The sequence below is a fragment of the Staurois parvus genome, unplaced genomic scaffold (assembly GCF_062004578.1).
Source record: "Staurois parvus isolate SC_StPar_1 unplaced genomic scaffold, SC_StPar_1.0 ptg000387l, whole genome shotgun sequence".
In the NCBI taxonomy this organism is placed as follows: domain Eukaryota; kingdom Metazoa; phylum Chordata; class Amphibia; order Anura; family Ranidae; genus Staurois; species Staurois parvus.
Genome location: NW_028318183.1, coordinates 1,401,480 through 1,415,047, shown reverse-complemented (window position 1 = coordinate 1,415,047; position 13,568 = coordinate 1,401,480). Strand labels below are relative to the sequence as shown.

Here is a 13,568-nt window from a genome sequence, read left to right as displayed (position 1 = left end):
CAATGGGTTCATATATTGGACCGGGGGGCCGGACCAAGAGTAGATGAATGATGTGTATGTGTCATTCTTAGTAAGTATAGTAATATTCCCCCATAGTAAGCATAGTAATTATTCCCCCATATAGTAATTCATCCCCCATATAGTAATTCATCCCCCATATAGTAATTCATCCCCCATAGTAATTCATCCCCCATAGAAATTCGTCCCCCATATAGTAATTCGTCCCCCATATAGTAATTCGTCCCCCATAGTAATTCATCCCCCATAGTAATTCATCCCCCATATAGTAATTCATCCCCCATATATTAATTCATCCCCCATATATTAATTCATCCCCCATAGTAATTCATCCCCCATAGTAATTCGTCCCCCATATAGTAATTCGTCCCCCATAAAGTAATTCGTCCCCCATAGTAATTCATCCCCCATATAGTAATTCATCCCCCATATAGTAATTCATCCCCCATAGTAATTCATCCCCCATATAGTAATTCATCCCCCATAGTAATTCATCCCCCATATAGTAATTCATCCCCCATAGTAATTCATCCCCCATATAGTAATTCATCCCCCCTATAGTAATTCATCCCGCATATTAATTCATCCCCCATATTAAGTCCCCAAGTCCCCCCTGTGTCAATTCACTTACCTTTGCTCCGCGCGTTTCTCTCGCCGTGTTCCCGAGCCGTTCCGGTGTAGCATGAAAATCTGTCTCCTATGAGGATCTGTCCCCCTCGACGTATCTGCGCATGTGCCAGTTTCAGGCATTAGCAGCCGATCGGCGATCTCCGGCACATGCGCAGATACGTCGAGGGCGACAGATCCTCATAGGAGACAGATTTTCATGCTACACCGGTCTTCAGGGCGGACTGTGAGAGGAGCCTAGCGGGAGCCTAGCTCCGCGGGCCGAATTAAAAGGTCCGCCGGGCCGCATACGGCCTGCGGGCCGTAGTTTGCCCATTGCTGCTCTAGCCTCTATATGGAGAATTTGCAAATCTGTGTATGAAATGCAATTTGAAGCTGTAAGCTTTTAAAACTGTAAAAACATCTTTCAGCATAACATATATTTGAAAAACACCCTAAGTTGCAGTGTATCGAGGTGAGCTACATGTATAGGAATTAATGGGATTCCTCATGCTGTAAAATGCATGTTTTATTACTGTACTACAACTACTAATGGAGTGTAGTATGTGCAAATATCCTACCTTTAAATGTAACTGCAGCACACCCTACTGGTAATTTTGAAGATTTCTTTCTTCTACATAGCATAATTACAATGGGTTTTATTTGTAAAATTGTCTCAGGCATTTTAAAGGAGAAGTACATCAAAAGCTCATTTGGTTGCTGTTCTCCATTGGATCACAGGATTGCATTTTGTTCTGCACTCCTGTGGCTCGTTTTAAGCCGACGGCAAGCTTTAGCCCTCTGCTGGCTGATGTCACAGAGCCGGTCCAGGCTGGGGAAGGATCGCGGGACCCCAGAGTCTGGAGTGGCACCTGGCTCGGCCTCTCAGCAAGCCACTCTCTCCCCTCCACAGTCCAGCACTCCAGTGAGTATGGGGTTGGGGCAGAGCAGACAGCGTTGACTGACAGTCACCACTCTCTGCTCACAGTGATAACTCAGAGGTCATGTGATTGCTGAGTTCTCACCATTAGAGCCGGCGGGGGACAGATGCATGCAGCATCGGATCAATGCTGCATCCACCTAGGTAAGCATGATTTTTTTTTTTTTTTTTATAAATGTTTCCCATACTTCTCTTTTAAAGACTAAGTTCAAGAGAGGAACATTTTAGCCAAAAAAGGTGACAAAAACACCTGTAAACGCACCTAAGTTCTAGTCACATTTAGCGCTTGGGCGTTTATTCATTTCAATGGCAAGAAGTTAGTGAGTGTAGAGTGCGCTGTGGCAGTGACTGCAGAGGGAATGTTGGTGCAGTGATGGCAAGTGCAGATATGCACATCAGTGCAGGGGCTGTGAGTGGGGCATTTCTTGTTGGTTCAGTGGCAGTCAGTAGGTTTTTGAGTGGCAGTTGTCCACCATGGCAGTGCAGACAGTTATTTTAGGTTAGCGCAGTGGCATGAAGCAGGGTCAAGTGGCCAGGAAGAAAGCACTTGAAACAGTGGTAGTATGGCTGACTGGGAAGAACATGGAGCAGGGGTGAGGCAGACACAATTAGATGGCATGTAACATATCTATATATCTATATCTATCTCTATCTCACAGATGGGTTTACAGAAAGCCAGATCACACTGAAAGGCCTTCAGCTGTATTATAATCCCGAGCTCTCCTCCACCGCCTCCTCAATGCCCTGCAGATCTAATATTTCAACATAGTGGCCATCACTGTATAACACATACATACACAATAGCAAGTGACCTTTCATGTTACTACTGCACATGTGTAGATCATTACAGCCAGCTACATATGCGGTAAATACCTTGGAGACCGGTCTGTACCATGCATGCACTGGATCTCACCACTACATTGTTGTAACATTCTGCTGACATGCATGTCCACAGAAGTAATAGTGTGCAGACGTGGGGTATATGGCCAGCGGATACTGAGCTTGTATGGGAAAATGAGCAGAGTGCATGGATTTGGATAAGGGTGCAGTCTAAATGATGCCTGGACATCCATCCACCCTACATATTGGGATGGAACCCATACAACATCTTTAAGTAGTCCTGGAGTAAAACTAATCTTTAAACTTCCTGCATTCCTCAAATTTCAATTGAACTTCCAAAACTTGTTCCTTTAAACAACTAACCTAATGCATATCTTGTGTTATTATTTGAATCATTACATCCTATTTTTAACCTGAAACAAAGGGAGGAAGGGGGGGGGGAGAAAATTAGGTCTTGAATCATATGTAAGGTACACTGATTACTTGTCCAGTATATGGATATTTCCTTTAGGCATTATTTTATTGCACCAGTCCATCTTTCTCCTATGTATTGATCATGTGATGATCTGGGAACATTGTTACCTTACTTGTATGTATTGTAGAAGAGATATTCCTAAGCACACCCACTACAGCGGCAGCTCAGCTGCCTCACTGGCCCCAGACACCCAGCATCTTCTTCTGTCCTTTCTTCCTCCCCCTCTGCCGCTCCTCCCCTCAGCTGAAGGATCACTCAAGACATGGCAGTGTCCAACACAATCAGTCAGTGTCCGCTTCCCACACCCCAACCATTGTCTGCCCCCCTCCTCCTCCTGTCACCACCATGACCCGCCATCCTCCTAGGCTCAGCTGACCTCTGATGGCTCCTGCCGGGGTGTGTAGTCCAGGCTGCGGCTCTCAGTGAGGACAGGCGGCCTCCCAGCACTACACCGCTTCCCTCTCATACACATCGGGCCCTAATCATCCTACTCACATAGGGTTAACCCTGTAACCAGAGCACACCCCTGCCTATTGATTAGCTCCAGCTGTGTAGAAGAAGGTGAAGTCAGCGCTGGACACACCCCATTCATCGTGTGTGTGTGTCAGTGTGTGTACCGGAGATGTACGGACTGATCCACTGATCATAGACTACTTACCACATGGGGTCCTGGGCTAATGTCATCATTTCCCATCCTACGGGGAGCCGACACTTCACTGCTACATGGAATACTGTTTTATTTAATTTTTTATACATATATGCATACATACATACACACACACACACACACACACTAAATAGTCATGTGTGTGGACAGGCTGTTAGGCAATTGTGAAGAGTAAAGATACCATCATTCCCTGTGTATGAGAAGAGGGGGACTCTGCAGAGAAATGAAGAATTCATACAAGAGGTCCATAGGCCACACAGAGATAGTGCTGGCCTGTGCTGCGCCCAGGTGCCCCTAGGTGGCAATGCGCCCTAGACAGCTGCCTAGTTTGTCTAGTGGAAGCACTGACCCTGGTCACCAGTTAGATTTAAGCCCTGGAAGATAGTATATTTTATGTAATGTATCAAGAGCAGGGAGATCTAAACAAGCAGGGTATATACTGTGAGCTTTTTTCGTTCAACAAGCATGTTGAACCAGAATGCAAATCTTCTCTGTAGCCATTGGCTGAATGCGCTGATCAAATGCTGGTTTTTCAGCATGACCATTTGACAGAAGTCGCTCGTTCCTGTTGAACCAGTTGATTTTCATAACGTGTATACCCAGCTTTAGTAAATGACCCCACTTTACAACTGTTACAGTATTTTCTGTATATCTAGCACTTTGCTGAAGCTTTACCCATCAGAACAACTTGCACTTGATAGCTGCGGCAGTTTGTTTCTCCACTGATTCTCTTTAATGTGTACAGTGGACCTAAGTACCACCTTTTAAAAAAAAAAAAACCTAAAACCTTCAGGAAAACACATCCTCCCTCCCCTACTTCAACTCCTTTACAGCATACAGATTGCTCCAAGGCTACAGATACACTTTAATAAGATCACTCTTTGTACATGTCTTATAAGAGCTCTGTTTTTGCCTGTTCTGGCTTATATGTACTAGTGATTGAGGGATATATTTTGTTTTCCTAATATGTCTTTATCCTTTATTATTTTAGATTTATGGAGAATTTACAGACAGAAGTTCAAGAAATGGAGTTTGCCCAGTTCTCAAAGGGATTGAACTTCATGAGAAAGGAGGATTTTGCAGAGTGGCTGCTTTTCTTCACTGACGAGGAGAACAATGACATCTACTGGCAGAATGTGAAATCCAGGATTCCTCCAGGCGAAGTGTGTTCAGCAACTATTACTATGAGAGCCAATAAAAATAACATTGCAATGTTTGCCTCTGATCACCCTCCTAGCAATCTGTTTTCTGCCAGGTGTCTCACTCATGCTGTCGTTACCATAACAATAAGCTTTGCAAGTTACGTTTTTAAATTTTTCTTTCATACATACTTTACAAGAGGGACAAGTTACACAGGTTGAAAAAAAGATACAAGTTCATCTAGCTTAACCAGTAGAAAAAGAAGAAAAAAAGAAGCAAAAAACACACAAATAGAAAACCTCCATATACACAATTTTATACCCACAGTTGATCCAGTGCTATTGCCAATTAAAGGAGACATTTCTATGACGACAGATAAGTTATTTCCTAAATAGATTAGCTTTAAGCAGAATTCCATTTTTTTAATTTTCTTTTTATTTATTTCAGATATATAGCGCCATTAATTTACACAGTGCTTTACATGTATATTTGTACATTCACATCAGTCCTTGCCCTCAAGGAGCTTACAATCTAAGGTCCCTAACTTACATTCATACATACTAGGGCAAATTTAGCAGCCAATTAACCTACCAGCATGTCTTTGGAGTGTGGGAGGAACCAACACAGGTACAGGGAGAACTTGCAAACTTCAGGCAGGTAGTGTTGTGGTTGGAATTCGAACCAGTGGACCAGTGTTAGTATGCATATTCTGTACCTGGCTGAACCCTGTGGATGTGGGGAATCGCTGTTGTAGTCACCACTGCTTCAGTGACCCTTGCTGTCTTCCGGGTCCCATGCTGGGCGGCTGCCCTGCTGTGTAATGAACACAAGATTGCCTGCTCGGTACAGCTGCCATAGAGAGAATGTCTTGCATTTTTCTCAATTAATGCAAAGCATTCTCTGATTGGATGAGAGGAAGATCCAAGACATCACTGCCTTGCCTTTCCACCTTGTCCAATCAGAAAACGCTTTGCATTCTTTGATAAAAATAGAGACCTGGAAGAAAATCACATAGTAACGGCAACTACTACAGTGATTCTCCACTTCCACAGGAATCGGCCAAGTATGAAATATGCATACTTACAGATTGTCAACCGGGTTTACATGTGTGGTACGGTTTTTCCATGTCATGTTTTACATGCATTTAGGAAAGAGCCTTTGTTCTCTCTATGGAAGCAAAAGTCCAACACAGCCTTTGAAAGTTAGGCCTATGGCTCTGCAGTCAGCAAAGCTCATGCTCCCTGCTGATTGGAGAGGTCTGGCTCTGACTTTTAAAAGGGGCTCATCAGACCTCTCAGGGAAACCACTGCTTCCACACAGAGGGTAAGAGTCCTTCTCTTCAGCATTCTGGCAGAGGACATGCTTTTCTATTTAGGCTATGGCTGTTTTCTAAAAATAATAAAAAAAACGATAAGACTTTAAAGATGTTTTGATTTGATGTGCTTGTAAAGTATTTAACCATTTTAATCAGAAAATCTGGTTGAGCTTTAAAACAGTATTTTAGACAGGCAGTTAGCTGCCATACATACTTAATAAATGACTACTTCTATGCTGCCTTGCCTCAAGTATCAGGCAGTGTGCAAGCTGTAGCCAAATAGATGAGATTTGCTTTGGACTGGCTATCATTCTGTGTCCTGCATGTTGGTATCAGCTAGATTTTGAATGCAGAAATACAGTTGTGTAAGGGAACGTTAACCAGGAGGCATCATGTTGTCGTATAAATATATAAAGTCATATACAGCCTCTTCTTGCGCACACAGAAAATACTGAATCATAGCTTGTGCTACTCTTAGTAATTGTAATTGTAACTTTGTAATTTTAGAGCATCAGCTTGGAGGAATTTAAGAGCTTCTATCATTTTATGAACAACTTGGAGGATTTCTCCATCACAGTGAAGATGTTTAGTGTGGCAAACAGGGCGGTGAAATTAGGTGAGAACATCAAAAATACTTTTATTACAGCAACACTGCCCAGTTCAATGTATGAAGCATTGTTTTGAGGTCTTTTTTTTTTTCTATATTGTGGATGTAAAACACACACACACACACACACACACAAACACTATATTGCCAAAGATACTGAGACACCCCTCTAAATTATTGAATTCATTTTGTTCCAATCACCTCCATGACCACAGGTGTATAAAATCAAGCACCTATGCATGCAGACTGCTTCTACAAACATTTGTGAAATAATGGGTCGCTCTCAGGAGCTCAGTGAATTCAAGCGTCGTACCGTGATAGGTTGTCACCTGTGCATAAAAGTCTGTCCATGAAGTTTCCTTGCTACTAAATATTCCACGGCAGGGGCGGACTGACAACTCATGGGGCACCCGGGCAATAGGGGATCATGGGGCCCCTGTGTTGTTGCCCAAATTCAAAAAAGCCTATGAAAAAGGGGCATCTCATGGGGCCCCCTACTGACCCCAGGTCCTCAGGCAGTGCCCGAGTTTCCAAATGGTCAGTCCACCCCTGTTCCGCGGTCAACTGTTAGTGGTATAACAAAGTGGAAGCAACTGGGAACAACTGCAACTCAGCCACAAAGTGGTAGGCCACATAAAATGACAAAGCGGGTTCAGTGTATGCTGAAGTGCACAGTGCGCAGACATCGCCAAATGTCTGCATTCACTAGCTAAAGACCTCCAAACTTCGTGTGGCCTTCAGATTAGCACAACAGTGCATAGAGAGCATCATGGAATGGGTTTCCATAGCTGATCAGCTGCATCCAAGCCTTACATCACCAAGTGCAATGCAAAGCGTCAGATGCAGTGGTGTAAAGTACGCAGTCTCTGGACTCTAGAGCATTGGAGACATGTTCTCTTGAGTGACGAATCACGTTTCTCTATCTAGCAATCTGATGGATGTGTCTGGGTTTGAGGGTTGCCAGGTAAACGGTACTTGCCTGACTGCATTGTGCCAAGTGTGAAGTATGGTGGAGGGGGGATTATGGTGTGGGGCTGTTTTTCAGGGATTGGGCTTGGCCCCTTAGTTCCAGTGAAGGGAACTCTTAAAGCGGCAGCATACCAAGACATTTTGGACAATTTCATGCTTCCAACTTTGTGGGAACAGTTTGGGGATGGCCCCTTCCTGTTCCAATATGACTGCACACCAGTGCACAAAGAAAGGTCCATAAAGACCTGGATGAAGCTGTTATAGCTGCAAAGGGTGGGCCAACTCAATATTGAACCCTACGGACTAAAACCGGGATGCCACTAAAGTTCATGTGTGTGTAAAGGAAGGCATCCCAATACAGTTGTGCTCAAAAGTTTACATACCCTGGCAGAAATTGTTAAATTTTGGCATTAATATTGAAAATATGACTGATCATGCCAAAAAATGCTCTTTTATTGAAGGATGATGATCATGTGAAGCCATTTATTATCAAATAGTTGTTTGGCTCCTTTTTAAATCATAATGATAACAGAAATTACCCAAATGGCCCTGATCAAAAGTTTACATACCCTGGAATGTTTGGACTTGGTACAGACACACAAGGTGACACACACTGGTTAAAATACCAATTAGAGGTTAATGTCTGACATCTGTGGCTTTTTAAATTGCAATTAGTGTCAGTGTATAAATAGTCAATGAGTTTGTTAGCTCTCACATGGAAACACTGACTAGGCTAGATACTGAGCCATGGGGATCAGAAAAGAACTGACAAAAGTCCTGCGTAACAAGGTAATGGAACTTTATAAAGATGGAAAAGGACATAAAAAGATGTCCAAAGCCTTGAATATGCCAATCAGTACTGTTAAGTCACCTATTAAGAAGTGGAAAGTTTGGGGATCTCTTGATACCAAGCCAAGGTCAGGTAGACCAAGAAAGATTGCAGCCACAACTGCCAGAAGAATTGTTCGGAATACAAAGGGAAACCCATATGTAACTACAAGAAAAATACAGGCTGCTCTGGAAAAAGACAGTTTGGTTGTTATGATGACACTTGAACAAAAATGAGCTGCATGGTCAAGGTGCCAGAAAGAAGTCTTTACTGCATCAATGACACAAATAGGCCTGGTTAGGCATGTCAAGGTGTTGTCAGGCATATTGTAACTGGGCTTTTTTGTGGCATTGGTGCAGTAAAAGCTTCTTTCTGGCACCTCGACCAAACAGTTCATTTTTGTCCAAGTATCACTGTATTGTACTCCTTAAAACAACCACACCATCTTTTTCCAGAGCAGCCTGTTTTTCTTTTGAGGTTGAATGTGGGTTTTTCTTTGAATCCCATAGAATTCTTCTGTCAGTTATGCCTGCAATCTTTCTTGGTCTACCTGACCTTGGCTTGGTATCAAGAGATCCCCAAACTTTCCACTTCTTAATAGGTGACTTAACAGTACTGATTGGCATATTCAAGGCTTTAGACATCTATATATGTCCTTTTCCATATTTATAAAGTTCCATTACCTTGTTATGCAGGACTTTAGACAGTTCTTTTCTGATCCCCATGGTTCAGTATCTAGCCTAGTCAGTGCTTCCACGTAGGAGCTAACAAACTCATTGACTATTTATACACTGACATTAATTGCAATTTAAAAAGCCACAGATGTGGGACATTAACCTCTAATTGGCATTTTAACCCATGTGTGTCACCTTGTGTGTCTGTACCAAGGCCAAACATTCCAGGGTATGTAAACTTTTGATCATGGCCATTTGGGTGATTTCTGTTATAATTTAAAAAGGAGCCAAACAAATGTTTGATAATAAAATGCTTCTTATGATCATCATCCTAAAAGAGCATTTTTTTGGCATGATCAGTCATATTTTCAATATCCATGCCAAAATTTCACAATTTCTGCCAGGGTATGTAAACTTTTGAGCACAACTGTACTTTTGGCAATATAGTGTATATACAAATATAAATATATTTTTATACACATGCTGTATGTATATATGTTTGATTTTAGTCTTTGCATTTTAGGTATACCAAACACCTCTTATTAGCAAACTCTGTACATTGTGTTTATAGATAATCACCATTTATATGCTTTTATCTATTTTCATGTGTTTTTTATAAATTTTTAGATGTGGCTAATTTATGTCTTTAATGTGCAGTATAATCCTTTAATCCAATCCCCTGATGCTCACAGCATATAATATCCACTGATGTATCGTTTTATCCCTTTTCGTTATATGAACATACTGCCTTAAATTTATCAACTTCTTGTTTTTTTTCTTCCCCCTTTAATTTTTTTTTTTAGTTTTATTTATAAACTGTCTTTATGCTATTACAGTTGATACTATCTGCCATTGTGATTATTAGTATTATATTTGTCATATTTCTGTTGCCATGGTAATCCTGGGTGTTGTTCCACCAGTGATGATGTCCGATTACTATCTATTCATTTCGGCATTTCCTGGTGTTAGGCAGGCTTGAGAAATGGGTTCTCCGCTCCAAAACACATTGCCATGCCCAAGTGTCAAGGTATGATATCATCATCACGATACCCAGCCCACCCTGAATTATCCCATGCTGTCCACAGCAGCTTGCCTGCACTCTGTACAGAGGGGCTGGAGTCCAGGCCTTCCTGGATGCTTCTTTGCGGTTCACAGCGGCTCTCCAACATCTGACACAGACCGGCTTTTGCATATTTCCATGCCACCCACCAGAGGGGAGGCTGCCATCTATTGGAGTTTTGTATGTACTTTTCTTTTATTACAAAGATGTTAGTGCAGTATTGCCCTTATTTTTTATGGTTGTGTAATAAATACCACACTGAATCAGTGACATTTTCTCCCCCTTGCTTTTTTTGTTTTTCTCATATGAAACACTCTTAAGTGCCTAGGGGTGATGGCTACAGTCTGTATTCAGTAGAAATAGTAGGCTGCTCGCTTGGCAATGTAGATATACATGAAGTTGAAACAAAAAGAATGTGAGCACTCCATCAATTGGGGCAGTTCCTCTGACCAAAGGAATGAACTAATGTTCAGTTGTTGGCCTCACATTTACCCTGCATAGCATTTTCAGGTTTCTTATCCGCCATTTCCCAGTGTTATCTGTTCTGCTACAGTCTCAAGTTACTTTTCCTAAATGAAGGGGATGCAGATCCACAAAATGTGTTGGCCTTTCTGGAACCTTCAATGAACATTCCAACTTAAGAAAGAATTTTGTGGTATAGTACATTCCCTTGGACACAGGTAGACAGAATGAAATATTTGCATTCCTTTAGTTTTTACCTCACCTTGCCTATTTATGACAGAGTGACAGTGCCTCCCCCACTGCTCTTTCTTCTCTCTCAGCTTGCCAAAATATCAGGTGCCTCCAGGTATAGGGGAGCATGTAACCTCATCCTATGTGAACAGAGCAGGCTAGGAGTGAATGGGAGATATTTAGATGTCTCATTCAGCTTCATTTTTAGATTTGGGTTATTGGGCTTTGTAAATTATGGGTTTTTGTAAACCGCGCAATTAAGAATAGATAAACATGAAAAAAAATCCTACCCTATTCTAGCTGGAAATTAAAGCTCTTTTGGTTGTACTTCTCTTGTGGATCACAGAAGTGCAGTTCATTCTGCACTCCTGTGACCCTTTCTCAGCTGACAGCGGGCTGAAGCCGGCTGCCAGCTGAAGTCGCTCAGCCAGTCCAGGCTGGGGAGAGATCCCGACTTTAAAGTTGGGGTCGACCCCAGAGTCTGGAGCGGCACCTGGCTGAGCCTCTCAGTGATCTGTGCACGGAGGGGGAGCGGGCAGAGCAGAGAGTGGTGCCACTGCCCTCTGCTCACAGCAGCGGGGAAAACTCAGCAATCGGATCGGCAGTCATGTGTTCGCTGACTTCTCACCCTTACAGCCAGTGGTGGACAGATGCAACATCAGACCGATGCTGTATCCACCTAGGTAAGTATAGTTTGGGGGGAAAAAACACATATATATATATATATATATATATATATATATATATATATATATTTATTATACAGTGTTTATATAGCGCCAAAAAGTTTGCTCAGCGCTGTACAATATAGTGGGGGACAGTACATGAGACAATACAGTAACAAAACAATATACGAGCGGTTCAGGGGCCCTGCTCTTTCAAGCTTACAATCTAGGAGGGAGGGGATAGTGATACAGGAGGAAGTGGCTGTGGGGGATGGAGTGGTGGGAGGAGTGGATGAGATCGGCTATTAGGAGAGGGTGGGGTAGGCTTCCCTGAAGAGATGGGTTTTCAGGGTGCGCCTAAAGGTGAGGAGGGTAGGTGACAGTCTGATGGATTTGGGTAGTGAGTTCCAGAGGATGGAGGAAGTCCTGGAGAAGTCCTGCAGTTGGGCATGGGAGGAGGAGACCAGAGAGCTAGAAAGTAGGAGGGCTTGTGAGGAGCGAAGAGTACGGGTTGGGTGATATTTGGGTATCAGGTCGGTAAGGTAGTTTGGGGCTGTGTTATGAATGGCTTTGTACATCAATGTTAGTAGTTTGAATTTAATGCGTTGGGCAATCGGAATCCAATGGAGGGAATGACAGAGGGGGGTGGCAGATGCGGAGCGGATGGTAAGGTGGATGAGTCTGGCCGCTGAATTCAGGATAGACTGAAGCGTGGATTATTATTATACAGTATTTATAAAGCGCCAATGGTTCGCTCAGCGCTGTACATTACAAAGGGGGACAGAACATGTGACAGAACAATAACAATACAATGCAAAACATGAGGGGATCGAGGGCCCTGCTCTTTCGAGCTTACAATCTAATAGATAGTCTGAGATGAGGTAGGCTGGTGAGGAGGGAGTTGCAGTAGTCGAGAGATAATAAGGGAGTGAATGAGTTGCTTAGTAGTGTCTGGGGTTAGGAATGAACGTATTTTGGAGATGTTGCGGAGGTGGAGCCTGCATGAGTTTGCCAGCGATTGGACATGGGTTGGAAGGACAGATTTGAGTCTAGAGTGACACCTAGGACTTTGGCTTGCAGGGTGGGACTGATGGTGGCGTTGTTGGTCGTGATAGAGAAGGTGGGGGGGGGCACGGGCTGGGGGGAAAATTAGGAGCTCGGTTTTGAAAAGGTTTAATTTGAGGAAGCGGAGTGACATCCAGTCTGATATGTCATTCAGTAGGCAGGTGATTCGGACGGAGACTGAAGGGGTGAGGCGAGGGGTAGAGAGTTAGATTTGCGTGTCATCGGCGTAGAGGTGGTAGTTGAAGCCGTGGGAGTGTATCAGTTGGCCAAAGGAGGAGGTGTAGATGGAGAAGAGGAGGGGCCCGAGGATTTAAATATCAATATGTGAGATTTTATATTTATATGGCAAAACATTTTTTTTCTTTGGAATTCAGAACAAAATGAACCATATTTTATATAGTGTAATATTATATTTTATTTATAAAACAGACTTTCATTTACATAATAGATTACTGCAGCTCTTTGAAAACTATATGGACTATCCTAAATAAAATACCATGCCATCATCACAAATAATCTTTATCATTCAGCTTCCTTTTATTTTCTTTCAGCACTGATTTCTGTCATTTGTTAAAAATTTCCCTCTGCCAGGTAATGCAAAGGTCTGCACAGGGAGTAAGTAACTATAACATTTCTGGCAACTATCACTGACTTGGAAGGTCCCAGTCTGGCTGAGGATCTGAATGGGGGAGTTGCTCTATGCAGGGATGCAAGTTAAACATATTATTGGTACTGGCAAAGCCCTCTCCTAAACAAATTGTGGAATGCATATGCCTCTTCTGTTTGAAGGATGGGATGGCCATCATAGTCCTGGGCCATCTAGTGTTCGAAAGTAGCTATGCTGTGTACATGGTGGAATCAACCCACATGCATGATTTTTGTTGGTACAGAGAGGAGGCAGTTGGAGGGCAGTTTCATAATTTAGAAAAATTATTAGTTTCTGGACCTCAGAGCTACAGCAGTTTCCAGAAAGGTTGGCATTGTGCTTAAATAGTAATTCCAGGT

At 42.7% G+C, this 13,568-nt stretch overlaps 1 protein-coding gene across 3 annotated transcripts in view; it reads left to right on the top strand.

Moving 5' to 3' along the window:
- Positions 1–13,568, top strand: part of MICU2 (mitochondrial calcium uptake 2) — a 421,733-nt gene that overhangs the window by 398,503 nt on the left and 9,662 nt on the right. For all 3 annotated transcript variants that reach the window (XM_089685800.1, XM_089685798.1, XM_089685797.1), the window contains 2 exons: positions 4,538–4,709; positions 6,509–6,617. In XM_089685800.1, coding sequence (XP_089541926.1) covers positions 4,538–4,709; positions 6,509–6,617 — 281 coding nt within the window. The remainder of the gene's footprint in view (positions 1–4,537; positions 4,710–6,508; positions 6,618–13,568) is intronic.